The sequence below is a fragment of the Chamaea fasciata genome, unplaced genomic scaffold (assembly GCF_029207755.1).
Source record: "Chamaea fasciata isolate MVZ Bird 193981 ecotype frontalis unplaced genomic scaffold, bChaFas1.0.hap1 SCAF_27, whole genome shotgun sequence".
Taxonomy (NCBI): Eukaryota; Metazoa; Chordata; class Aves; order Passeriformes; family Sylviidae; genus Chamaea; species Chamaea fasciata.
The window spans coordinates 3,859,911-3,885,746 of NW_027094112.1; the positions used below are offsets into that span (position 1 = coordinate 3,859,911).

Sequence of the window (25,836 nt, forward strand, 5' to 3'; positions counted from 1 at the left end):
ATCCACAGGACCCCAAACAGCCCTGGCACGGCATCCTGGGGCAGAGAGGGCTGCTGCCAGCCATGAGCATCCCCCAGGCACTGCAGAGCTGGAGTGTACCCAGGCTGGCAGCAGGGCTGGGTGTACCCAGGCGGTCAGGGGGGTGATGCCAGCGGGGGGGGCTTTTGGGGGCTGAGTGCTGTGGCCTGTGGGCCCTGAGGCCCTGCAGGTGTGGGAAGGACAAAGTTTTGGGGGCATTTCTGCACTGGAGGGGCCACCACTCCTCTCCCAACCTGTGCCCTGGGCAGCTGCTGGCCCTGGGCAGGGCAGCTTTTGTCCTCGATCCCCCACCGGCAGTGCTGAGCCCTTCCCTCCCTCCAGGCGCCCCTGCGGGTGCTCTGTCCCTTTAAAAGGACTCCAGGCGTGGCTGTGGGACCATTATCCCATCCCAGCTGGACAAAGAGACTGGACAGTCCTGGACAGCCCTGGACAGCCGGAGCCAGCAGCGCTGGCACGCCGTGGACCGCAGCCTCCGCAGGTACGGGGTTGTTGTGGGGGGCCACAGCTCAGCCAGGCCGAGCAGTGGAGGGGGACAAGGCATGGGGAGCCTGCTGGTCCTGCCCCTGTTGGTGTCCTTGGACCCATCCCTGGGGGAGAGTCCTGGGCACAGCGGGTGCCTGGGGACACTCCCGACAGAGCTGAGCTGGGCTGGCAGTGCCTGGGCACCCTCCTGTGAGTGGGGACGCCGTGGTGCGTTTGGGAATGGCGGGGGGATGGAGATCTGGAGGGGCTGTGCCGCTGTGCCGGCTCCCACCTGGCGGGCACTGCGTCCCCCCCAGCGCTGACCCCGCTCCCGCAGCGCGGCCATGGGCGAGTGGGGCTTCCTGAGTTCGCTGCTGGACGCCGTGCAGGAGCACTCGCCCATGGTGGGCCGCTTCTGGCTGGTGGTGATGCTCCTCTTCCGCATCCTGATCCTGGCCACCGTGGGCAGCGACGTCTTCGAGGACGAGCAGGAGGAGTTCGTGTGTAACACGCAGCAGCCGGGCTGCAAACCCGTGTGCTACGACGCCGCCTTCCCCATCTCCCACTATCGCTTCCTCGTCTTCCACGTCGTCGTGCTCTCGGCACCCGCCGCCCTCTTCGTCATCTTCGCCGTGCACCAGGCGGCCAAGCCGGGGCGCGGGGGGGCTCCCGGCCAGCGCGCCCGCCGCCTCCAGCCCTTCTACGTGGGCAGCGTGGTGGCCCGGATCGCCGCCGAGCTGGGCTTCCTGCTGGGCCAGGCGCTGCTCTACGGCTTCAGGGTGCAGCCGCTCTTCGTGTGCCGCCGCCGGCCCTGCCCGCACCGCGTCGACTGCTTCGTCTCCCGCCCCACCGAGAAAACCGTCTTCATCCATTTCTACTTCGTGGTGGGGCTGGTCTCGGCGCTGCTCAGCCTGGCCGAGCTCGCCCACCTTCTGCGCAAGGGACCCCCGGCCCGGCCCGGCTGCTGCCACCGGCCACAGGAGCGGGGCCCGGCGCCGGGGCAGCCGGCGGGGGCTGCGGACGGGCCCCGTGGTCCCCACCCGCGGGGAGACCTCACCGTGTGACCCGGCTGCCACTGCTGGGACGAGCTGTGGCCGCTCTCAGCCCGGCGGCGACTGCGGATCTCCCTGCCCCGGAGGGGTCCGGGCCCTCGCCGTGCCCGGGAATCCGATCCGGGCCGGGCTGGGCTGTGCCCCGCTGCCCCCGGTGCCCCCGGTTCCTGTTGTGGGCGGCGGATGGGCCTCACCCGGCAGCTGCTGGGAAAAAAATACGGACAAAAAGAAAACAAACAGGTCCCATCCCTGCACAGTGGCAGGAACACCCCTGACCCCCCAGCCCAGCACGGGGGGGCCAGGGCTGCCCCCAGGCGCTGTGCTGGGAGTGTCACAAATGCATCAGGGCTGGCCCCTGGCATAGAGGGACATGACTGAGGCCTCAGGAGTGGGAAGGTGAGAGTTTTAGGGTGCTGAGGGAACCCCAAAGGGTTCTGTCCCAGCCTTTGGGGATGACCAGACAGGGAGAGCAATGGAGGGGGTGGTCCTGGGCTGCCCTTCTGCAGCAAAGAACAAGCAGGACTTGGGGTGCCACAGCCTGACCATCTCCTCCCCACCCCTGCACCCCCTCCTCCCCTGGTACCCCCACAAGAATAACGAGCCAGGCACTAGAATAAATAAACTTTATTCTGGAGCCAGCCCCCCCCCGTCCCCCCTCCCCATCCTCCCCGTGCCGGCAGGGCCGGGCCCCCCATCCCCGCGAGGCCGGGACTGGCACCACCCTGTGCCCCCCACAGTCCCCTCCCCACCTGGGGGGCCGGGGCAGGGCCCGCCCGGTGCCCCCCGACTCTAAATCCACTAAAATCTCAACAACAACAACAAAAAAAAAAAGAATTTAATAATAATAAACCGTGTGCCCCCCCCTCCCCCACCTCCCCCGGCAGCGCCCGCCGTGCCCCCTCCACCTGCACAGGCCTAAAAACCCCTCCAAACTTTTACAAAGGTTTTAAAACGTATTTATAGATATTTATAGATATTTATATATATATACTTTGCTTTCTTTTCTCTTTTAAATGACTCTGCTTCCTCGGTGTGCGGGGCTGGCCGGGCCCCCCCCCCGCGGACGGCCGGGGGCGGGGGGGGAGGGGGGTGGCTCGGTGGTCGCGATCCCGTGGGTGCTGGTGCTGGTGGGGCCGGGGCGTCCCCGGGGCCGCGGCCGAGGTCCCCACGCCCCTGAAATGTGACTCAACCAACGCGCTGGGCCCGGGGCTGGGGAGGTCCCCGCGGGGACCGCTCCGGCGGGGGCTGCCGAGGAGTCCGCCCCGGGGGGCTGCAGCCGCGCCGGGCGCAGGGACTCCCCCCGTGCCGGCGTGCCGGGCTCTGTCCTGGTGCGCGCCAGGCGCGGGTCACGGCGAGTGCGTGGCCGGGCTGCTGCGGTTGGAGCTGGGAGAAAGGCTGGGGCTGCAGCTGCCCGGGGGGGGGCCCAGGCTGCCCCCGCGGGGGCCGCCCGCCTGCCCCCCCAGCGTGTCCATGCCCTCCGAGTTCTCCAGCATCTCCTGGATGAGCGGCGGCATCGAGCCTGGGATCTCCATCTTCAGCGTGATCACCCGCTCGGCGCCTGCGGGAGGGTCGGGGTCAGCAAGGTGCTACCAGAAATTGGCGCTCCCGAAATGGCACCTTGAAACTGGCACCCCCCCAGACGGCACCAAATAAAAGCCTAAAATGGCACGCCCAAAAGGCACCCAAAAACCCCCAAAATGGCACCCCCGAAAAACACCTAAAAAACCCCAAAATGGCACCACCAACATGGCGCACTAAAACTGGCATGCCCAAATGGGTGCCCAAGAAGTGGCACCCAAAAAATGGCACCCCCAAAACAGCACCTGTGGCACCCCAGAACCAGTACCCCCAAAATGGCATCCAAAAAGTGACACGGCCAAAACAGCACCCTGAAAGCATCACCCTCAAACTGACACCCCCGGCTTTGCTTCTCCCTGGGCACTGAGGACAAGGGGCACGGTCGCATCTCCAGCATCCCTGGAAGATGCAGTGCTGGGTGTGTGCTCTTCTTCACCCCCTCTGGGGGATGCTGAGTGACCCGGACCCCCCAGTGTCCCCTGGATGCTTTCTCAAGACCCAAAGCCACAGGACCCTCACCCTTGGCGCTGATGCTGCGCAGGTCTGTGATCTTCATGAGCATCTTGGGGAACATGTGGGGCTTGTTGGGCCTCCTCTTCCTCACGTAGATCTTCAGTGCCTCCAGCAGTGGCTCCTGCAGCTTGTCCACCTTGTCAGGCTGCTCCAGGTCCTGGCGGTCTGGGGAAAGGGGCACACAGTGGTTGTGGGGAACAGCACGTCCCCCTTGCCATCCTGTGAGTTCCCGACTCCCACCGCTTGAGCTTCATTTGGGGTCTCCTTGCTCAGCCATTGGGGGAGGACAGCCAGGCTGCACTGGGGGCCCGCAGGCACTGGGCAGGTGCCCGTCCCTGCACCCACCTCCGCAGATGAGGCAGATGGCACTGAGCAGCCCGGTCTCGGCGTCGTCCATCTCCAGCGGCAGCAGCTGGTTGGCGAAGGCGAAGACCAGGTCGGTGAGGGGCCCGAACCCCGCGTTGTGCATCTGCGTGCGGTTCAGCGTCAGCCCGTCCGAGAAGGTCATGGTGTCCTGCTCCGGCGTGTAGCGCGTGCAGATCCGCAGGATCTGGTGGGAGAGAGGGCAGGGGGCTCGGCCTGGTGTCCTCCCTCCCCGTCCCTGTCCCCGTCCCCGTCCCCATGCTCACCAGGATGTCGAGGCAGGCGGCTTTGAGGAGGGTGATCTGGTCGGCGATGGTGAGCGTGGTGAAGCCGGGGAGCTGCTTGGCAAACTCCACCGTCTTGATGATGCACTTGGTGGACAACTCACTGAACTTGTCCCACAGGTCGATGTCCAGGGACACGCGCTGCTCCGAGCTGTTGTTCTGTGGCAGGAGATGGGGGATGAGGGCATGGGGGGGTGTCACCCTCCCCAGGCCCCCAGGACCCCCAGGACCCCGGGACACTCACCGTAGTGTATTTGCCGAGCTGGCAGAGCGCGGGGAAGGTCTCCTGGTGGGCTTTGCGCACCTTCTCGATGAGCTCCTCCACCTCAGGTGTGATGATGTAGCTCTCCGAGCACTCCGGCTTGGGCACATCCTTCTTCTTCTTGTTTCGGTCGTTGCGGACCGCTGCAGGAATGGCAGGGTCACTGTCACCTGTCCCCAGTGCCACCCAGCCCCTGCCCCACCACACTCTGCCCCTCAGGGCAGGATGGGGACCTGCCACCAGCAATGGGCTCAGCTGTAGTGACAAACTCTCAGCGGAGCCATCAGCCCCATTTAAAGATTCCTTTAAACAACCCCCAAGTCATTAGGAGCAGTTAGGGGTGCAGTTAGACCCTGCACAGTTAGACCCTGCACCCCTGGGGGGTCCACACCCCTCGCCAAGGGGACAGTGCTCTGCAGAGCCAACACATCAGAGAGGGACCCCGGGGGCAGAGAACGGCAGCTGAGCTGCTCGGTGAGGGGCACAGGAGGGACCCTGGGGGTGGCAGCTGGGAAGGGGGGAGCAGCTGGGAGGAGCCCCAGCCGTGCAGGGTTCAGCCTCTGTGGGCTGAGAGCACCAGGACCCCTCTTAGGTACAGGGCGAGCCCCTGGGATGCTGAACCCCCCTGGCGGTTCCTGGCTCCCCAGGCTCTGCCAGCTCCTCCCAGGGGTCCCAGGCCCCCAGGGGTTGGCAGATGGGGCAGGACTCAGGGAGGCAGCTGTGCCTCAGCAGCCCTATCCCCCAGGCACCCACCGCGGGGGCACAGCCGGGCACCATGACAACTGCCAGCGGAGCCGGGAGGCCTCGTAAGCGTCATTTATCTCTGACATTATCAATCACGTGTTGCCCGGGCAACTGCCAGGCTGTGACACAATCCCAGGGGGTCCCCATCCCCCCCGGGCCTTGCTGGGCACACGGTGGGGGCTGCTGGGATGGCCCATCACACCCAGAGCCCCCTGACCAGGACACCAGGCAGGGCGTTCTCATGCCATCCCTGGTCTTCATCCCTGTCCCCCATCCCCAGCAATGACCCCATCCCTGTCCCCGTTCCCATCCCCACTCACACTCCTTGGACATCCCGACTTCGAAGCACTTCTGGAGCCGGCAGTACTGGCACCGGTTGCGCGTCACCTTGTTGATGATGCAGTTCTTGTCCCGGTGGCACGTGTACACCATGTTCTTCTGGATGCTGCGGCGGAAGAAGCCCTGGGGACCCCGCGCGCCCCGGTCAGCGCCTGGCACGGGGACCCCGAGCACCCCGAGCACCCCGGGGAGCTGTGGCGGCCGTCGGGGCCGGTGGCAGCGCTCACCTTGCAGCCCTCGCAGGCGCTGACCCCATAGTGGTACCCCGAGGACTTGTCCTGGCACACGAAGCAGGGCTTGTAGATGCGGGGCAGGGGTGGGGGCGAGGGGGGGCTGGGCACGATCTCCTCCGAGCTGGTGCTCTGCGTCTCGACGGCTGTGGGGAAAGGAGCAGCACTCAGGGCACGGAGCCCCCCAGGCAGGGACCCCCCACCCTGGCACCCCATGGCTGCTCCCCAGCTCCAGGGGTCCCGGCAGCCTTGCGCTGCCCACCCTGGCCCTGGCGCCAGGTCGAGCGGGGCCAGCGGGGAGAGGACGCGTGCTGGGAAGATGCAACGTGACATTTCCAGGTCACGGAGACGATGTGGAATTCAGGCAGACAAAAAAAAAGGGGGAAAAAAAAAAAAAAGCAAAGAAAAGGGCCGGGATCTCAGGAGCCCCCTGCCCAGGCAGCACTGCCAGAGGATGGGGGGACGGAGGGTGCAGGGCCAGCCTGGGGGGACCAGTGCCACACACTCCCTCACGTGTGTGGGCACACGTACAGGTGACCCCCACTTGTACAGTGTGATCCCCATACACACAGGGTGACCCCCACAGCCCGAGGGTCACTCACCACCCTCAGCCAAAGCATGTGCCCCCCCAAGAGGGGACAGGCACAGTGGCACTCCATGGGCCACCCCGAGGTCTCCCAATGGAGGACATCCCCAAAAGCAGCACTGCCTTTGTCCCCATAACAAGCAGACCCTGGCCCTGACAGCACAGGGGACACAGCCAGTATCCCTGCACCCCAAAACCTCATGGAACATGCCTGTTCCCCTCCTGCACTCCAAAACCTCGAGGCATGTGCCTCTTGCATCCCAGAAGCACCCCTGTAGCCCAGGACCCCCTGCAGAAGATGCCCAAGTGCCCCAGGTCAAGCCTTGGCCCCTGCCCTAGCACAGTCCAGGCAGGGGGGTTTCAGTGCAGCTGGGGTGCACCCCTGGCACGGGAGGGGCTCAGCATAGTCGGGTGCAGCCCAGGCACGCAGGGCAGGGGGGCTCAGCACGGTCAGGGTGCACCCCGGGAGCTGGGGATGGGCTCAGCACAGTCGGGGTGCAGCCCCGGCGTGGGGCGCAGCCAGGCAGGGGTTAAACGCTCCCCGGCTGCTCCGGGATGTTTGCGAATGTTTTTCTGCAGCGGAGCCAAGCGAACCAGTCAAACAGGATATTAAAGGCCAGGCCCGGCGGGGGAGCCCGGGCCCCCCCCCGCCCCGCCGGCCCCTGCACCCCAAAAAGGGCCCCACGGCCGCCAGAGTCCCCCCGGGGCCGGGGAGCCGCGGCCGGGGACACCCAGCCCAGGGCAGGGGCCCCAGTGGAGTGGGGGGTTTTGGGGAGTGAGAGGTGGGGGTCCCCAGCCCGGCAGTGCCATGGGCCACTCGCCAAAGGCCACGGGATGGGGCCAGGGAGGGGACAACAGGACAAAGCCACCCCTGACGCTTGTCCCCAGGCGCCAACGGGGACGGGGAATGTGCGGGGTGTGACAGGAGCGTGCAGGGCAGGGTAAGGAGTACGTTGGGTGGGATTTGAGGTCACGGAAATGAGTGTGTAAGGTGGGATAGGAGAGTGTGGGGTGGGATAGGAGAGTGTGGGGTGGGATAGGAGTGTGTGGGGGACAAGAGGAATGTGTGAGGTGGGATATGAGGGCACGGAGGTGATAGTGCAGGCTGGGATATGAGCGTGTGAGGAACCAGGGGAGTGTGCAAGGTAGAGTATGAGCGTGTGTGGAGGGCCGGGAGGGTGCAGGGAGGGATGTGAGTGTGCAAGGTGGGACACAAGGCTGCGAGGTGGGATGTGGGTGTGAGGGGTGGGACTCGGGTGCGGGGGCGAGCGCCGGGCAGAGCTCCCGGGCTGAATAAATCACCGCTGCCACTCGAGGGAGCGGAGCCATTAAAGTGACTGAGCGAACGTCGTCTATAATTTATCGCCTCTTTTATATAATTTAAGAACTTCCTCGTGGAGAGCTGCACTCACAAAACGCGGATTTGACAAGATTTTGATGTGCTGGGTGCGGAGGGGGGAGGGGACCCGGCTCCCTCCGCATCTCTGCGCTGGCAGAGCTGCGCCAGCACCCCGGGAATCCCCTGCCACCCCCGTCACCAGCCAGTGGACCACGGTGCCACCGCAGAGGGGACACGGGCACAGGCACAGCCACCAGCCCGGCCAGATCCCCAGGAGCCCCCCTCATGGTAGCATCAGGGCCGGGTGCCCCTCGCGCCCCTGGGGGGCACGGGGAGCGTACAGAGCAGCACCCAAAGGCGCTGAGCAGGGCGGGATGGGTGCCAACCTCCCCTGCTGGAACAGCGCTGGGTGACGCGGTGCCACTGGGGACACGGTGGTCCCCAATGCCCAGGCTCATCCCGTCCCCCGGCAGCAGAGGGAACCCCGCTGTCCCCCCCCCCCGGCCGAGGCAGCGGAGCTCAGCTCCAGCTGCAGACCAGATGCTGCGGCTCCGCCAGATCCCGGGTGAAGGCTGAACGCGCCGCCCCCGCCCGCGGCCCCGCCGGCTGCTTCCTGCCCGCGCCGGGGGACCCCGGGGCACCCCGACACCCGCACCCCCGCCCTGGCGTGGGAAAGCGCCTGCGGGGACGCCCCGTGTGCCAGTGCCCGGGGGGGACACCGGCCTCCGCGCCGCCACCACCATCCCGCCATGGCTCCGGGACAGAGCCCGGCCAGAGGAGCCGGGAGGACCGGGATGGGGGGCTAGAGAGGGAAGCCCACCCGAGGGTCGCAGCGGGGGTCCCCGCAGCCCTGGCCGTGCCAGGGGTCACAGCCCCCCACAGGAGAGTGGAGGCCCACGCAGGGCTTCCCTGCGGATGAGAACCCCACGTGCCCCGAATTCCTGCGCCTCTGCAAGAGCAGGGGGAGGGAGGGAAGAGGGTGCCGGGAACCCTGAGCCGTGGGGTGTCCGGTCCTGTTCAAGTGCCACCGGCCGCGGGGTTCAGCCCAGCGGCCACCGCCCGGTCCCCACAGGGCATCTTGCCCAGGACCCGGCGTCTGCCCCTGCCAGCACCAGGACCTGGCGTCCCCAAAACCCCGACACACCCATCTGTGTGTGACCCACAGCTTTCACAAGGCCATGTGAGGCCACAATATGCTCAGCGGGGGGATTGTGCCACGCACAATCCAACCTCACGTACCCCCTTCACACCCCCACAGCCCTCCAAAAACCCCCAACGGCACACGGCTCCACAGGGGCAGGGGCTTCCCACTGTTCTGGTGGGCTCCTACAAGCTCTTCCACCACCCTCAAAAGCTGCTTCGTGCCTCTGTTTCCCCACGGTGGCAGCCCCAAGTCCTCTCTGGGGGTGTGGGTGGGCTCCCCGTGCCCCCCGAGCAGCTCTGGCTCCCATGCCAGCGCAACACACCCCGCCGGGCAGGGCAGTGCCGTGCCACGCTGGGCCAGCAGCCAGCACCGCGGGGCCAGCGGGCACAGCCGCAGCTGGCTCTGAGGAAACTGAGGCACAGCACGGCTGCCCTGACACCGCTGAGCCCTGCCCGGGCTGGCACCCCCGGGCTGGGGAGACACGGCACCTCGTGTGACGTCGGCAGCAGGGCACAGAGCCAGGGAGTGCCGCCAGCGCCCGCTGCCCATGCGCTCGCCAGGTCACGGTCACCGTGACCAGAGCCCCGAGGTGCTCCAGCCAGGGCAGGGGACCCACGTCCACCCAGCGCTGCGGCCCACGGAGAGGGTGTGCCGGCCCCCGCGGGACTGGGGGGCACAGAGAGGGGACAATGGCCCCCAGCCACCCTGCTCAGGGCAGTCAGAGCCGGGGGGCCCTGTGCTAAGGGGTGGCACTGGAGCCCGCGCCCCCCCTGCCCACCCTGCCTGAGCGAGGTCTCGGGGGCAGCCCCCACCCCGCACAGAGGCAGCAGGAACCCCCGCATGTCCCCAGCGCAGACAAAGGCCCCTCGGCCGCGCTCGGTGCCAGCGCAAAGGTCGAGCGGCCCCAAGACAATGAGGGGAGTGAGACCGGGGGTCCACGGCCACACACCCTCTGCACAGCGCCGGCCACGGGCACGCCGCCATGGGCCCCCGCCCTTATCGGGGAGAAAGTCCCACGGAAGCCGGCAGGACTTGTCCTGGGCCGTTGTGGTGGCCCCTGGGTGCCAGGGCACCGCCTGCCCACATCGGGGGCACGGCACTCCTCCAGCCCCCCCAAATCTCACTCGCCCCCCACACCGTGGGCACAAACCACAGCAGGGCTCCACATCCCCTTGGGGGAACAGCTCCCAGGCTGGCCGGCACCCGGAGCGCGCTGCCCGTGCCCCCTGCCGCCCATCCCGGCACGGCGGTGTCCGCACGCCCTCCGTGCCCCTCCCCCGCACACGCATGGGCATGGGGGGACACTGGGCCGTGACCCCTTCAGGGACACAAGGCAGGGTCCCGCCAGCCGGAACAGGACTGCTCCGGCCCCACATCCACACCCAGGAGCCCCCGGCCCAGGGGGACCTCCCGATCCGCGGCAGGGTGGGGGCCCAGGCTGGGGCTCCCCCGCGCCTCGGCAGCAGCGGCGGCTCCGTCTGTAGTTAATTGGATTTTCCCGGAGCCTTTATCAGGAGAGAGCGAAATTCCCGACGGAGCCGGCGCTGCCCGGACCCCGCTGCGGGAAGGGGGGGAGCGAGAGGCGACCCCTCTGCCCCCCTTCACCGACCTCGGCCCCGAGGTCCCGACCGGCCCCGAAATAGGGCAGGGGGTGTTTATAAAGAGCCGGTGGCTTCTGCGCATGGAGCTGGTGGGGAGGAGGCTGAGGGGGCTGAGCCCCGCACTCTTCCAGGACCGGCACTCAGCTCAGCCCCCCGCCCACGGCCAAGGCCCCCGCACCCAGCCCCGCACCCCGCACCCATCCCCGCAGCCCACCCCCCCCCCCACACCCGGCCGGGTTTCGGGGCCGCTCTCCCCGGCCCGATGCGGCGGAGGGGAGCCCGTCCGCCCCCGGTGCGCAGGTACCTACAGCGGCCGGAGCTGCTCCACGGCGGGGGGCGGCGGGGGGGGGCAGCCCCGGGGGCCCGGCCCGTAGAAATCCATGCGGAGGAAGGGGCCGGGGGGCAGCCCCGCCACCGCCGCGCCCTCGTACATGGTCCCGGGGCGGCGGGGGCGGCTCCCCCGGCCGGGGCGGCCCCGGGCGGTCAGTGCCCCCCCCCCGCGCCCCCGGGGCGCCCCGCGCCGCGCTGCCATCGCCCCGCGGAGCGGCCCCGCCGCTCGCTCCGCGCCCGAGCGGCGGGAGGAGGAGGAGGAGGAGAAGGAGGAGGAGGAAGAGGAGGAGGAGGCGGGGGGAGGGGAGGAAGGCGCAGCCCCGCCGGCTCTGCGGCTTCGCCAGCCCCGGTCCCTCCCGGCACCCGCCGCCTCCCCGCGCTTAACCCGCTCCGCGCCGCGGGGCCGCCCCGGCACCCGCACACAGGGGGACACGGACACGGCGCACGGACACGCGGGGGGCGCACGGGCATGCGGGGGACGGGCACGGACACGCAGGAGAGAAATGGACACGCGGGGGGGGGGCATGGACACAGGATACGGACAAGCACATGCCGGAGGGGGGGCCACGGACACCGAGAGGGACACAGACATGCAGGGCGGTGACAGACGTGGTGGGGGCACGGACACATGAGGTGACACGGACACGCCGGAGGACACGGATACGCGGTGGAGAAATGGACACACGGAGAGGGCACGGACACGCGGGGGCAAAGGGACACTCAGGGGAATACGGACATGCACAGGGACGCGGACACGCGGGGACAGCGCCACGCGGGAGCGAAATGGGGAGGGGCTCAAGGCGGGGCTGGGGGGCCCGGGGGCTGCGCGGCGGAGATGACGGGGGTCCTGGGGGTCCCGGGGGGGTCCCGAGGGCTGCCCGGCGGCCGCGGCTCATTTGCCTAATGGGATGCGGGTGAACTGCGGGTGAACCCGCGGGAAGGGCTCACCTCGGCCTGACCCTCGCCCGCCCCCCCCCACCAGGGGGGTGGGTGGGTCTGTGTACATGCATGTGCACGTGTGTTCATGCATGCTCCCAGTGCATGACGCGTGTCTGCATCCCTGCTTCAGAGGCCAAATGTGCTCCTGCTACACAGACACACGGGGAGGTATGTGTGCCTGCGCAGGGCAGCCTGGGTGCACACGTGTGTGTGCATTCGTCCTGCACACACACGCACATGTATGTGACACCGTGTCCCAGCGAGCACGGGAGCAGCTGAGAATGTGAACACACGTGTATGCACAGCCCGCCGTATCTGTGTGTGCATGCACATGTGTGTGCTGGCGTGTCACCCGTGCAGGGGCAGAGAACCCTGTGCCACCACTCCCCACCACACCACCCCTTCACACAAGCCCATGCTGAAGCTGACACCACAAACCCTGAGCGGGGACGGTCACACGCCAAGGACAGGCCCCGGGGGTGCCACTTCCCGCCGCAGCAATCTCCCTGCTGCACAGCGGGCACGCCACGACATCCACACTGCCTAGCCCAGGGGTGCCCGTGGAGGGAGAGGAGCCCCACTGACCCCTCAGCTGGGCCTTGAAATGGGCAGGAGGAGCACACACGTGCTGGACACGGATGGGAGGATGCGGGCACTGCCGCACACATCTGTGTGTCCGTGTGTGTGTGGCTCTGTGACTGTGTGTGTGCATGTTACTGTCCTGTGTGCGTGTATGGCTGTGCACGCATGTGGTTGTGTCTGTGTGTGTGGCTGTGCACATGTGCGGCTGTGCATGTGTGGCTGTACATGTGTGGCTGTGCACATGTGTGGCTGTGCACATGTGTGGCTGTGCACGCGTGTGCGTGTCCGTGTGCTCGTGCGGGGCTGCGCAGCGCGGCAGCGCCTGTTTAAATAATAATGGCAAGTCGGGGCTTTGCTTAGCCAGCAGGTTTCGAACAAAAGCCCAGCGCTGCTCCAACTTCCTGCAGCGAACATGACAAATGTCTGCTCTGACTCATTTACCAGCGCTGGAAAGAATGTGGCTGCGATGGAGGGGACGGAGGGGACGGCGCAGGGGACGCGGGCGGTGGCACCGCGCGGCCGGACCATGCCGGCGGCCGCCCCGACGGGCAGCGCTTCCCATCCCGCATCGCTTCCTGCACCGCTTCCCACATCCCTTCCAGTCCCGCATCCCCTCTCGTCCCGCGTCGGCGGCAACAGGAAGAAACAGAGATTTAAAAAAAATAAAAAAAATAAAAAACCTTAATTCCAGAGCCAAGAGGAACTGGGCGAGGGGACACCCCCCACGCAATCCCGCAGTGTGAGGGGGACAGGGACACCCCGCCCAGAGCCACATCCCACCAGCAGCCTGGGGACACGAAAATAGGGCCCTTCCAGCAACATCCCCAGCCCCGCATCCTCCTGGCCCTACTCCCTGAGCGATCCTCCGGGGGGACAGAGATGCCTCCAAAAGGCTGATGAAAACGCAACCCTACAGCCCATGGGGACCCCATGGAGGACTCCCCGTGCCCGGAGGGGACGGCTTTGGGATCACAGTCCCCACAGGCAGGGATTCCCGGGGCCCCCATACAAGCCCCCGCAGCCCAGCCCGGGGTGCCGGCCGCAGCCCTTCCCCCACCGCCGCGCCGGCACCTCGGGGCCCCGCAGCCCCCCCGGGCCCCGCAGCCCCCCTCTCGCCCGCCCACTTCAAAAGACCCCATTTATCCCCTTCAGCCGCTTTTGAGCCCGGCGAATTCCCGGCTGGAACAGGCGGCTCCCCCCGGCCCCTGACAGTGATAGAGAACCTCCGCCTAATGGGCTTTCCCAGGCTGGGGGCCCAGCGCCTCATCAATCTTTCCCGGGCAGGGATGGGGGGGCCGGGGGGTCCCCAGCACCGCACCCCGCGGGGCTCCCCGGCCACTGCCCTGAGCGGGGCCCCGCGGCCCCCCCCCGCCCCCGGCCCCCGGCCTGCAGGGAGCACGTTTTGCTCATTAATTTTTAAAAATTAATTAATTACGGGGCGCTGCGGGGGAGCGGCTGCGGCGCGAGGAAACCGGAGCCAGCGGGTAGGGTGACAGGCCAGCCCGGGCGCGGGGCCCCCTGTCCCGGCAGCCCGGAGCGGGGCCCGGGGGGGCGCGGCTGCAGCGGGGGCTGGGCTGGGGTCCCGCTTCCCGCAGCCTGGCCTGGGAATCAGGGCGAGGGAGGGTCTGGGAGGGCGGCTGCGCTGGGAGCCCCTCACGGACCCCCGAGACACGCCACAGGCCAGCGCTGGGCGAGGGGAGGGGACGTCCAGGGACAGCCAGGCGCCATGGAGCCCCCAGGGATGGGGATGAGGGCATAGGCACGACCCAGCACTGCCACACGCACCAACACGCGTGTACACACCTGGCACAGGGACACGGGCAACCCTGCTCTGCGTGTGTCACCAGCACACACAGGCACAGAGGGCCCTGACACACACACGACACACGTGTGCGTGCTCCACACAGCCCCAGGTGTGCACACACAGGCACAGCGGGCGCTGACACACACACACACACACACACGTGTGACACAGACGTGCACACCCTGCGCAGCCCCAGGTGTGCACGCACAGCTGTGCACACGCTGCCAGCCGCACGCGGCGCCATGGACACGCAGCTCCACGCACACGCACCCAGCACACAGAGGGCACACGCGTGTACATCCACCACGGGAGCACACACGTGCCCACACGCAGCTCCCAACCTACCAGATCCCTATCCCAGCACCCACGGACCCGCTGGGCTGCCCAGTTCAATCCTGAATCCTGGGAGGCGCATCTGCACCCGCAGTAGGGCCCAGGCAGATCGGCCCTGGGGCTGTGCAGCTGCAGCACATCTGGCGAGGGCTGGACACATGGTGAGGAGGGGGTGGCAGCACCGGGCCCCCCGCAGGCGGAACACAGACACCAGAACCTCCCTCTGCCAGAAGCAAGAGCAGCGGCGCCACGGGACACCCCAATACTGCAGGACCTACCCAAACAGAGCACCCACCAGGCTGCGTGGATGCTATGCGGGGGGGGGGGGGCAGCAAGACGTGGTGCCCCCACCCCCTGCATCCCTCGGGCACCCAGCAGGGAAGGCCAAGGGGAAACTGAGGCACGATTCACCGGTCAGCCACCCGCCCCAGGACACCCTCCAGCCGTGCCCGTGGCCGTGTCCTCAGTGTCAGGGAAGCAGGGGACACAGGCGGCCCCCCCCAGCCTGTTCCCACACGCCTGGAATGGCCCCAGAGCCAGCGCGGGGGAGTGGCCCCACCCGCCGACACCCAGTCGCTGAACTGGTCCCACTGGGTCCCACCGCCGCCGGGGCGGCTCCGGCGGGGGACAGCACCCAGGGCCGGCCCTGCCCGGACCTGCACCGGCCCCCGGGGCCAAGGACGGGCCGGGGGGGCCCCGCCACACCCCGACCCACGGGGTTCTCCCTGGCAGCTGGCGCCGCAGGGCACTCATGTTGCAGGGAACAGGCACGGGCACCCACCACCGTGAGGCCGGGGTGAGAAGAGGTCCAGCAGCCACCCCATGGCATCCAGGAGGACATGCAGGGAAACTGAGGCACTCTGAGGGGTGCTGGTTCGAGGAGAGCCCGGGTGGGAGCCCACCTCCAGCGGCTCCCAGCTGCCGTCATGGCAGGCGGTGATTACCGGGGCCGTGATGGACGACCTTGTCACGGGGAAATGGAATCGGGAGCAGCCGCGATGATGATTGTCTTCATTGCCTTCATCGCCTCCCCCACGGCAGCCCCACCACCGGCGAACAAAGAACCACCGTGGGGACACAGCACCCACCAAGCCCACGGGCACCCAGGCTGGTCACAGGGAGGGACAGGGACACGCTGGCCAGGGCCCACAGGCCATTAATAACCAGCATATAAAAGAGCCACTAATGAAGGCGGCCACAATTAAGGACACAACCCCACCGGGGCCACTGACCACTCCCTGCCTCAGTTTCCCCAGCAGCAGCACTCACAGGGACACACGGGGAAAAACACCCGGCGCTTGAATCACGGAGCCCCCAAAATCAGCTCCTTACAGGTGTGGCTGGGAGCAGGCAAACCCTCCCTCACCACTGCCCCAGGGACACGTTATGGACCAGCCTGGGACGGGCACCCACGTGCCATCCAGGGGACGGAGGGGTCCCCAGATACCCCCCCAGCCCTGGGGGTTCCACCAGCCCCCGCAGGGCTGTGGTACTCACTGGCAGGTGACGGGGTGCTGTATCCACTGACGGGGAGCTGGTGCTGGATGCCGGCCAGGGTGCTGGGTGGTGAGAGCCCCCCCAGCATGTGAGGGAAGAAGAAGGCGTAGGGGGGCACAGGGTAGCCGTTGAGGTGCCCCCCACCCGGCGTGGGGCAGGAGCTGCTGTTGCTGGCCATGGTGGGGTCTCCGGTGCGGGGGGCTCTCAGGTGCAGGGTCCCGGGGGCAAGCAGAGCATGGGGCCCGCGGGTGCCCTGCTGCCGGGCTGTCCTCACAGCTGGCGCTGGTCCTGCAGCACTGCGGGGGAAGCAGAGAGGGGCATTAGCAGAGGGGCTGGGACCACTGACCCCCACCCCGCAGGGTCACCCACCAGCCGTGCCTCAGTTTCCCCAGAGCCCCCTGGAGCCACATCCCCTCCTGGCCCCAGGAGGGCGCAGCCGGCCGGGCTTGGGGCTCCGTGTGGGATTAACGCCGATCCCCCCGATTAACGACACCGGGACGGCGGCACCGGCAGGCGCAGCTCGCTAATCCCAGCTTAGCTGAGTGGGGGGAGACAGGGGGACGGTGTGGGGACGGTCTGGGGACACTGCGGCCCCACAGGGCACCCCCTCCAGCCAAGGGCCACACCATAATCCCAAACCTGCTCCACCAGGTTAGGCATGGGAGACAGGGCACGCAGCAGGGCTGGGGGGCCGCAGCCCCTGCCCCAGCCTGGCAGGGTGCGGGGCAGCTGGGGACGGGGGGGGCACACGGGCACACTGGGGTCCCCTGAGGACAGCGGCTCGGCTCCAGGCCGGCTCTGCCGTCACAGCCACGCGCCCACTCCGGCTCCTCTCCCCCCATGCCTGCGCGGATCTCGAGGGGGCTCAGCCACCCGGCCTCAGAGGGAGGGGGCTCAGCCCCCGCGGGACCAGCACCGGGGGGCTCCCCCAGCCGCAGGGCTGGGCCGTGCCCGTCGAGACGCAGCCCCCGCCCCACGCCATGTGCCACGTGCCAGGCCGTGCTGTGTGCCGGCAGCTCCCCAGCCAGGCCGGTGGGCACGGACGCCTCGGCCCTGGCCAGCTGGGGGGCAGTGGGAAGGGGGCGCGGGGCTTTCACAATCCCGGGCTGGCTGTTTATTTAAGTGCTGGCGCGGGGCCCGGCGGGGGCTGTTTATTTGCCGAGAGTGCTGGCTCCCAGCCCCGCGGAGGCGGAAAAGGATCCAGAGGAACAAGGCTGGGCCGCCCGGCAAGGCGCTGGGGAGGGGCCGGGATGGGCATGGCCCTGCCCGCCCCCCCAGAACCCAGCTGGTTGCACCCACCGGAGGCAGGACCCCCGTTCTCCCAACTCACACAGCACCCAGTGGGAAGCACCCATGGGGAGACCTATGGTCCTGTCACCCCTAGGGTGGGCATCCATCAGTGGCTGGCTGGGGGTCACATTCCCCCTAGCACAGGGTACCCCGGCGAGTGTGGGATTCCCACAGGCATTGCCAGGGCACGGTGCCGGACGCCAGCTCAGCATCAGACTGGGGACAGCCCTTGTGCGGTGTCCACACATGGCACTGCAGGGACCCTGGTCTGCGGTGTGGGGGGCTGCCCACGGCCCCCCCGGCCAGGCCGTGGCCCCCGAGTTGTGCTGGCCGGGGGGAGCCAGGGGAGGGAGGCGCGGGAAGAACTGTTTATGTTTGCCGGTGCCAAGTGCTTGCTGGGCACCGCGCCAGCCGTGCCGGGGCCCAATTACTCAACCCGCTCAGGCCCCCCCCACAACGCCGGCCAGGGACCAAGCGAGGCCAACGCCGCCGGGCTGGTCATCGTGCACCCCAGTGACCCCCCCACTCTGCTCCCCATGACCAGCAGTGGCCGGGAGGGTCCAGGGATGGTGACCAGCCTTGCTCCTGCGGGTCCCGGTGGGCAGGAGGAGCTGCTGCCCTGAGGAACTCCCCTGGGACCATGTGCTGCCACAGCCCCCAGCACACAGCTGCTCCCCAACTGGGGGGTCGTGGGCATCCCAAATGTGGGTCCTGGGTGTTCTGACCAAGCTGCATTCCCAGAGCCTGCCAGGTCAGCGGTGTGGGGCCAGGGGCTGTGCAGCCCCTCAGCAGGGCCCATGCTCACCCGCCCCAACGCCTTTTCCTCCAGTCCCTGCAGGAGCTGGACGAGGCCCGGAGCTTCCTGGAATCCAGCGCCTCGTTCCAGCCCCGGAAAACATTGCTGCAGGGCCCGGGCCAAATCCAGCCATGAGGAGCCTCCCATCCAGGCCGGGGGTGGCCCCCGGGAGCGGGTGGACAGACGCACGGACACGCAGATCAGACCATTCCCAGGGCCAGCAGCAGTGGGGCTGGTGGGAGATATAACTGGGGGGGGCCATGGCTGGGGTGGGACACAGCTGCACAAGCCACCATCCCCCTGTGACCCCAAAGAAAGCACAAAGCCCTCTGCAAAAGCATGTGCACACCCAGAAAGGCCAGGCAGCACTGGCACAGTCCCCCACGAGAGCCCTCCCAAAAAGGCAGCCCCCCACTGTGACTCCCCAGGCTGGGTTCAGTGCCCACAGCCACGTCCAGCACAGCCAGCATCAACTGCAGAGCAACCACGATCCCAGAACGCTCACACCGCAACACCCTGTCCCCAGGGACCACCCCAGCCAGCTACACCTCCAGCCCATCCTGACGCACCCCAAAACCCCCAGTGCAGGCAGCACCCCAGCCCCAGCCCATGTCACACCCCCAAACCCAGCTGTGCTTCCTGTCGGGGCACACAGTGATGGCAGCACCAGCACCCGGATGTGACACGCTGGTGAGCGGGGGCACCGCCCTGGTGCCCCCAGCAGCGGGGGGCCAGCGGGCCCGGGGGGTGCTTGGGGGTGCCTGGCAGGGCAGCGACCCAGCCCTTCCTGTCATGCCGGCGGGCACCGTGCTCCAGGCCGCAGCTTCCCCTTGCCACTCTCGATTCCCAGGCCGACAGGTTTCAGTTCAGTCCTGGCCCAGTTGTCACAGCCCCTGTCACCCCAGATTCTCTCACCCTGCTCCCCTGCCATCCTAGAATCAGTCACACCATTGACGTATCAACCCATTGACTAATGACCCCACCGACCCGACACCCTAGGCTCTCGTCCCTGCTGCCATCACAGGGTTCACCGCCGCAGCATCCTGCACTCCCCAAATCTGGCAGCATCCTGCACTCCCCAAATCTGGCAGCAGCTGCTGTGTGTCCCCCCACCCTCACCGGAACAGACAACGGGGACCCCTCCCTGTGCCAGGCTGCCCCCATGGTGTGTGGGCACGGTGGGGTTGCCGTGCCGGGGTACGGGGGCACAGGATGGCAGCCTCCGGGCAGGGCAGGAAGCGCCTGCGGAGCCGCTGCGGTTGCAGCCTGCGGTTTCCTCGCTGGCAGCAGAGGCAGCTCGAGGTGGCCTCGCACGCGAGGCCAAGGGCCTGGCTGCCCCCGCTGCCCCCCGCCACCACCGGCCCCTCTGGGCCCCCCCGGGAAAGTCAGCGTTGTGCAGGGGTGGTGAGGTGCCCCCCTGACAGGGCTGCTGAGAGAGACCCTCTCCCTGGATCCCCAAAGCTCTCCACGGTGAGTCACCGTCACGTTTCTCACGTCCCCGGGCAGGCGTGAATCATGCCCAGCCTGCGGCACGGCCGGAGCCAGCGGCACACACTCGGCCAGGCAGCGTGTGCCGGAGTTGAGGCTGCTGGGAACAGGAATCTGAGGATGCTGAGGCCAGCGCAGACCCCAGGATCTATATCCTACTCCCCGGGGCCAGCAGCCGACCCGGGGGCTTGCTCAGCCCCACTGCAGGTCCCCGGGCAGCGCTGGTGTTCCTGTATCCCAACACCAACTGCAAGATGCACGGAGCCACCGCTGCTCCCCCAGCACAGACACGGCCAGGGACACCACACTGGCCCATGGGGACACTCTGTGCTGACAGGGATGGTGTCCATGCTGGCCTCCACAGCCCGTGGAGGCACATGGGCACCCTAGGGAGTCACCGCTGGATCTGTAGTGTGGGTCCTCACCCCAGCACCCCACATCTCGCTGCCGCCAGGAGCCACAAACTGAAATTCCACCTGTTGCGGCCGGGCCGACTCCGGTTACGCCGGGAACGCGCCGCTCCGGTTACACCTCCCGCACCCACCACCAGACGCGCCATTCTTTTGTGGGAACAGGTGCCCCGGCCCCCCGCCACAGCCCCTGGGATGGCCACAGCTGTGCCACACCACCACCGGCACCGCTCCGGCCTGGCTGCACCGTGGGTGCCTCGAGAGGAGCAGGCCAGTCCCAAAGGTCCAGTGGTGTCCCAGGCGGCATGACCCACCAGCCCCTCACACTGCGGGCTGTCCCCACAGCACCCTGGGGACACACACCCACACCCACCACTGCCTGCCCACGGAGGGGACATCCCCAGGCACAGCCCAATCCACACCCTGTATCCCAACCCTCAGGATGAAAGCAGGAAACCACAGGCCCAGGGCTCGCGGCCCCGGAGTGCCCCATCCCAGGGGTGCCGGAGTGCCCCATCCCAGTTCCCCAGGGGCTCCCGGGAAGCAGGGGGATGGTGCCCCGGCAGCCACTCGCGGCAGTCCCGGTTGTTTTTAGCCGAGGCTGCGGCGGCAGCCGGCGCCCTGGGAATGGCGTGCCGGGAACAGCGCGGCCCCAGACAGCCCTCGCTGGCTCGGCGACAGCCGGCAGACAAGTGCAGCTGGCACGGGGCCGCTCGGGACACGGCGCGGGGGGACCCGGCGGGCAGGCGGCTGTGCGACACCCCCGGACACCGGGATTTGGTGGCACCGTGCCCCCAGCCTGGGCAGGTTCCCGGGAGCGGAGACCTGATGTACCTGGGGGGGCCAAACCGCTCCGTGCCGCAGCCACCGCGACCCACCGCGTCGCGCCCGGGCTGGCTGCGGGCGGGCAGGCAGCCGTGCGCCACTGCCACGTCCCCTTGCCATGTCCCTTGTCACTGCCTGGCAGCCGGGGCTCAGTGGGGACAACGGAGGCCACGGCGGGCGCACGCGGCCCCTCGCCGGGCCCTGCCACGAGCTACCCCCCGCTAAGCCGCCTCCAGCCGCAGGGAGATTAACCCATTTTCCGTAATCAGCACATGTGTCACCGCAGATATGATCGCACCCCCCGCACTCGCTGCGCACCCCCCCGGGGCCGGCGCTGCCAGGGGGCCCTGCGGCACAGGGGTGCCCCATGGCATGGGGCACCTTGAGGCTCCAGGCACGCACTGCAGGGGACTCTCAGTTCCCACAGCCCTGACGTGCTGCAGCAGCGCCCCAAAAAGGGCTGGGGGGCCCCAGAGCCCAGCCACCCTATTCACGGCAGCGCTGGCATCAGTACTGGATGTTGCCAGGACAGTGGCTCAGGGCATGGTGGCTCAGGGCACGAGCGGCCAAATGTGGCACGTTGTCACACCAGAACCTCCTGGATATAAATAGATCCGGAGCGGCGGGATGGTGAATCCCAGCGCCGCAGGGCAGGCGGTGGCACGGCTGTCCCCAGGCTCTGTGGCCGCGACGCTGCTGCTGCCACAGGGACCGAGTGCAGGGACACAGAGGATGTACGAGGACAGCTGGGTGAAGCCAGGCGTCCCTGTGGGATGGAGCAGCCGCAGGCGCCAGGCAGTGCCGGATAAAGCGCGGGGCACTGCCCTGCTCCTGCCATCCCACTGTCGGTGTCACCGTGTCACCTGGGAGGGCTGCGAGCAACGGGCAAAGGGGCCAGACACCCGTCGGGACACCCATGGGCATCCCTGGTGCGAGCACCCACGGTACCAGGCGCATCCTCCAGCCGCAGCAAGGTCACCCCCAAGGGCAGGGTGGGGGCCCACGGGTGACATATGGCCCGGGAGCAGTGGCCGCGGGGCCGCTAAGCCACCGAGCCGTCACCCGCTAATCCCGGCGCGAGAACGCGGCGGGTGCTGCACCCGGAGCCACCAGCCGGTGCCTGCCCGGCTCCCCGGAGCGGGGGGACCGGCTTGGGGAACCCCCGTGTCCCCCCCAGCACTCGCCGCGCTGCGGGGCGGCCCCTGCCACCAACGAGGTCAAAGGTCAGAGGAACAGATTTGGGGGACAGAGGCACAGATTTGTCCCCGCACCGGCCCGCCCCAGCCCGGGGCGCTGCTCCCCGCTCCCGGAGGGGGTCCCCCCGCTGTCGGGGCCGAGCACCCGGGGGACAGCACCCCCATCCGCCCACTCCGCCCAGAGCCCGCGGGGGCTCCGCCGCCCCCGGCCCGGCCCCGGGCAGCTGCTGCGGGAGGGAGGCGGCGGCCGAAGGTCCCTTCCCCGGCCCCGCCGCCCCCCGCCCGGCTCCCCCGGGCCCCCCCGCCCGCCGCCGCCCTGTCAGCCGCGCAGAGCGATGGCTTCCTCCGCCCGCCGGCCAGGAAACGGCGCAGACGCCGCTCCCGCCCCCCGGCCCCCGGCCCCCGCCGCCCCCCGCGCTCCCGGCCCCGCTCCCCCGCCGGGCCCCGGCCCCCCCGTACCCCGAAAAGGGGAAGCGGCCCCGGCCCCCCCCCCCCCCCCCCCCACCGCGGGAAGGTGGGGGGGAATGTGGCTGCGCGCACCGGCGGCCCAGGGGAGCCCGGTAATCCCGGAGAGGTCTCCGCAGCACCGCGCTCTGTGGCGGTCTTCCGGTCCCCGGTGGGCTATAGAGGCTACCGGAGCCTCCCCGGAGACCGCCCCGGGGCTGGGGGGGCAGCGCTGCCGCTCGGGAGCGCCCAGGCGGTCGGTACCGGGAGAGGGAACTCCGGCACCCTCAAGCCCAGTGTAGGAAGCAGAGGCCAAAGCCGCGATCCCGAACCCGCTGCGGCTCCGGTGCTCCCGGCAGCCGCAGCCCGGTGGAGTCCCTCCCCCGCTGCGGGAACCCCGGGATCACCCGTTACCGGAGGGGGATCCCCAGAGGCGGTACCGGAGCCGCATCAAGACCCTCCTTCCCAACCCCGCTCCCACGGGTGGATCCAGAGCCCCCTCATTACCTGCTCACGAAGACTCCAACACCGAAATCCTTAAACCCGGGGAGTTCCCGGTGGTGGCTGCATGGCGGCGGTACCGGGAAGAAGCGGGGGGAAGGGGGGGGTTCGCCCCGGCTTAGAGGGGTGAGGGAGGGGTGGGGTGGGGGTTCCCGGGGGGGTTCACCGAGCGGCGGCCGCGGCCATTGCGAGTCATGTGCTCGCGGGGAAACTTTACCCGGGGCTGGGCCGGGCGGGGCGGCGGCGGCGGCGGCGGCAGCGGCGGCGGAGGGCGGGGGGGAGCGGGAGGAGGCCACGCCCCTCACGGCGACCACGCCCTCCGCTCCGCCCCGCCGGCCAATGGGGCTCGGGCGGGGGCGGGGCGGGGGCGGGGCCCGCCCTGCTTTGTAACTCTTTGAAGTCTCCAGAAAGCGGAAGGGGAGAAAGTGGGTGCGCGCGCCGCGCCGGCCCGGGGGGGGGGGGCTCTTAAAGGAGCCGCGCACCGCAACCTCGATGCCCCTCTTACCCTTCTTCCACCCACACTCACAGGAGGAGGTGTTCCAACGCCCCCCCAGCGCGCTTCCCTTTTCTCTGCCTCTGGATTCCCACCCCCACCCCCCCGGGTGGAGGACTGTGGCACCCACATGAGGGAAAACACAGGGGGTAGGTGCTCCAAGGGTGTGGGGAAGAGATGGGAATACACTGGGGGGAAGAGGGGAGGGGGATGGGGAGTCCCTGAGCTGCCCCCTCAGGCTCAGAGGAGAAGGGCTGGGGGCACCTATGGCACCCTGGGTGTGCCTGTACCCAGGCAGTGATTCCCTGCTCTAGCTGTCCCTGGATGCTGATCCTAGGAAGGGAATGGCAATGGAGACACGGACATGGACACAGGCTACCCAGCCACATTCGGGGAGGCCAGAAAGGGCACCCAAGGCCCTGCACCCACCAGCACAGCCCAGATCTTGTGGCCCGAGGGCTGGCAGGGCACTGGGGCAGGAGCTCCCCTGGGAACGCACACACCTGAGGAGTGTAGGCAGCCTCAGCACATGCCCCGGGGGAGAGTCACACTGGGCCCCTGCCGCCCAGGACCCCTGGGTGCCTGTCAGGATCCCACGGTGTCCACGCAGGACGGTGGTGCCCACCAGGCCGCTCAGCACATTCCCGTGCCTCAGTTTCCCCCAACGAGGTCGGCCACCCCGGCCGGTTGCGGGCAGCCAGGCCGGGACAACACCAGCCCGGAGCAGCCGCTGGCCCCCTCCCTGCACACCGGGGCCGCGGCGGCGAGGCCCAGGCGCCGGCATGTGCTCAGCCCAGTGGAATGTGCCAAATCACTCCCAGATGTGCACGGCGGCCAGCCCGACCCCCCTCCGCTCCCACCGGGGCAGCTGCCGGCCACCGGGGACCCCCGAGCACAGCCCCACGGGACTGAGCCCATCCCCAGCCGGATCCTGCCCGGCCACGGCGCCCGGCCCCGTCTCTCCCGCGGCGTCGCGGCACCGAGGCCCGGCAGCGCCCCGGCAGCGGGGCGGGCGGGACAGCGGCGGGTGCCAGGGCGCGGCAAGGGGATGCCACCAGGACGGGGCGGCCGCGTCGCCGTGCCGCTGAGGCCCCGCAGACCTCGCCCGGCGCGGGCGCGGCGGGGTCGTGCGGGGTCCTGCCCCGCACCCCCGGCCCCGGTGCCAGGCGGGAGCAGCCGAGCGGAAAGGGGCTGTCAGATGGAATCTGGGTGCCGGCGGTGACGGCGCGGCGGGAGGCGGCCGTGCCCGCCACGTGGCCGCTTATGTAAGGGAGAGTGCAAGGGAGGACAGCGAGGCAGCCGGGGCACCGGGGGACACCGCCGAGGGGACACCGAGCCCCCGCCGCGCACTCGGGCGGGGAGCGCGGCCGGACACGCGCGCGTGGGGCTGCCCACGGTACAGCTGGGCACTGCCCGGCCCCGTGGGCACGGCACGTGTGTGCGGGGACAGGGGACACGGGCACACGTGGGCTGGAGTGGGGGGACAGGACGCCAGCGGCCCCTCGGCCTCCCCACATCTCTGCTGGGTGTCCTGGGGTGTCCCCTCGCCGCGCCGCTCCCACCGCAGCACTGCCAGCCCCCGGTGACGAACGGCTCCGGCGGGAGCTCCGGCACCCACGCGCCTGGATCCAGCTGCGCCATCGATTTTTCATCCACTGCGGCAGAGTGGAGCTGGGGCTGGCACCAGGGGGACCATGTCCCCTACACTGCCCCGCCGTCCCCATCCCCGTGCACACAGCCAGGACACCCCAGGGGCAGTGCCCAGGACTGGCAGCCCTCCAGACACACCGTGGGGTGCCCACCACGACCAGTCTGGCCCAGATGTGGGGGTGTCCCCGTGCCCTGCCTGTGCCACCATCACCTCACCCATCACCATGGGGGGACGCAGGGGGGCCGGGGATGGAGCCACCGTGGGGACAGAGGGAGAAGGATGTCTGCCTGCATCACCACCACGTCACCGCAGACCCACACGCTGCCAGGCGCTTCCTTCCTGACACTGTCACTGTGTGCCATGTCACTGTGTGCCGTGGGGCTGCGTCACCCCCTGGGGCTGGCACAGGGCAGGACGTGGCCACCGTGGCCCGTAGGGACCCGGGGACCCCCCCACAGCCCACGCAGCCCATATTCAGCCCACGGGCAGGATGATGCCGGTACCTGCTCAGCCCCAGAGCCTGGTGACAGGTGGCTGGGTCACGGTGCCCGCTGAGCCCCACGGTGTGGGGAGGGGCAGGGACAGGGTCGCCCAGGGCCCTTGACGTGGTGAGGGCACCGGGACAGAGCCCAGAGCAGGCACAGCCTGGGCTGACCCCGGCGCCCGCCCGTGCCGCTGCACACGTCCGACACATGGCAGTGCCGGCTATAAATAGCGCCGG

The 25,836-nt window shown here is 69.0% G+C and overlaps 3 protein-coding genes across 4 annotated transcripts; 2 read left to right on the forward strand and 1 right to left on the reverse strand.

Annotated features, from left to right (window-relative positions):
- The first annotated feature begins 390 nt into the window (after positions 1–390).
- GJD3 (gap junction protein delta 3) lies at positions 391–1,565 on the forward strand. Its single transcript, XM_066205371.1, has 2 exons — positions 391–517; positions 839–1,565. Exon 2 carries the CDS (start codon positions 846–848, stop codon positions 1,563–1,565), a length of 720 nt encoding a protein of 239 aa, XP_066061468.1. The 5' UTR covers positions 391–517; positions 839–845.
- A 1,247-nt stretch (positions 1,566–2,812) lies between these two features.
- On the reverse strand, positions 2,813–23,190 carry RARA (retinoic acid receptor alpha). Of its 2 annotated transcripts, XM_066205369.1 has the most exons (9): positions 22,978–23,190; positions 16,022–16,317; positions 5,864–6,012; positions 5,618–5,759; positions 4,536–4,696; positions 4,274–4,450; positions 3,990–4,194; positions 3,651–3,809; positions 2,813–3,111 (listed from the first exon to the last, which is right to left on the reverse strand). In XM_066205369.1, exons 2-9 carry the CDS (start codon positions 16,197–16,199, stop codon positions 2,900–2,902), a joined length of 1,383 nt encoding a protein of 460 aa, XP_066061466.1. In that variant the 5' UTR covers positions 16,200–16,317; positions 22,978–23,190; the 3' UTR covers positions 2,813–2,899. The 2 variants fall into 2 exon arrangements, with proteins under 2 accessions (XP_066061466.1, XP_066061467.1); XM_066205370.1 differs by lacking the exons at positions 16,022–16,317; positions 22,978–23,190 and adding an exon at positions 10,845–11,000.
- Positions 19,320–24,686, forward strand: LOC136301677 (basic salivary proline-rich protein 1-like). The gene is made up of 4 exons (XM_066204799.1): positions 19,320–19,491; positions 22,209–22,726; positions 22,830–23,027; positions 24,054–24,686. Exons 1-4 carry the CDS (start codon positions 19,320–19,322, stop codon positions 24,684–24,686), a joined length of 1,521 nt encoding a protein of 506 aa, XP_066060896.1.
- Positions 24,687–25,836: the final 1,150 nt, after the last annotated feature.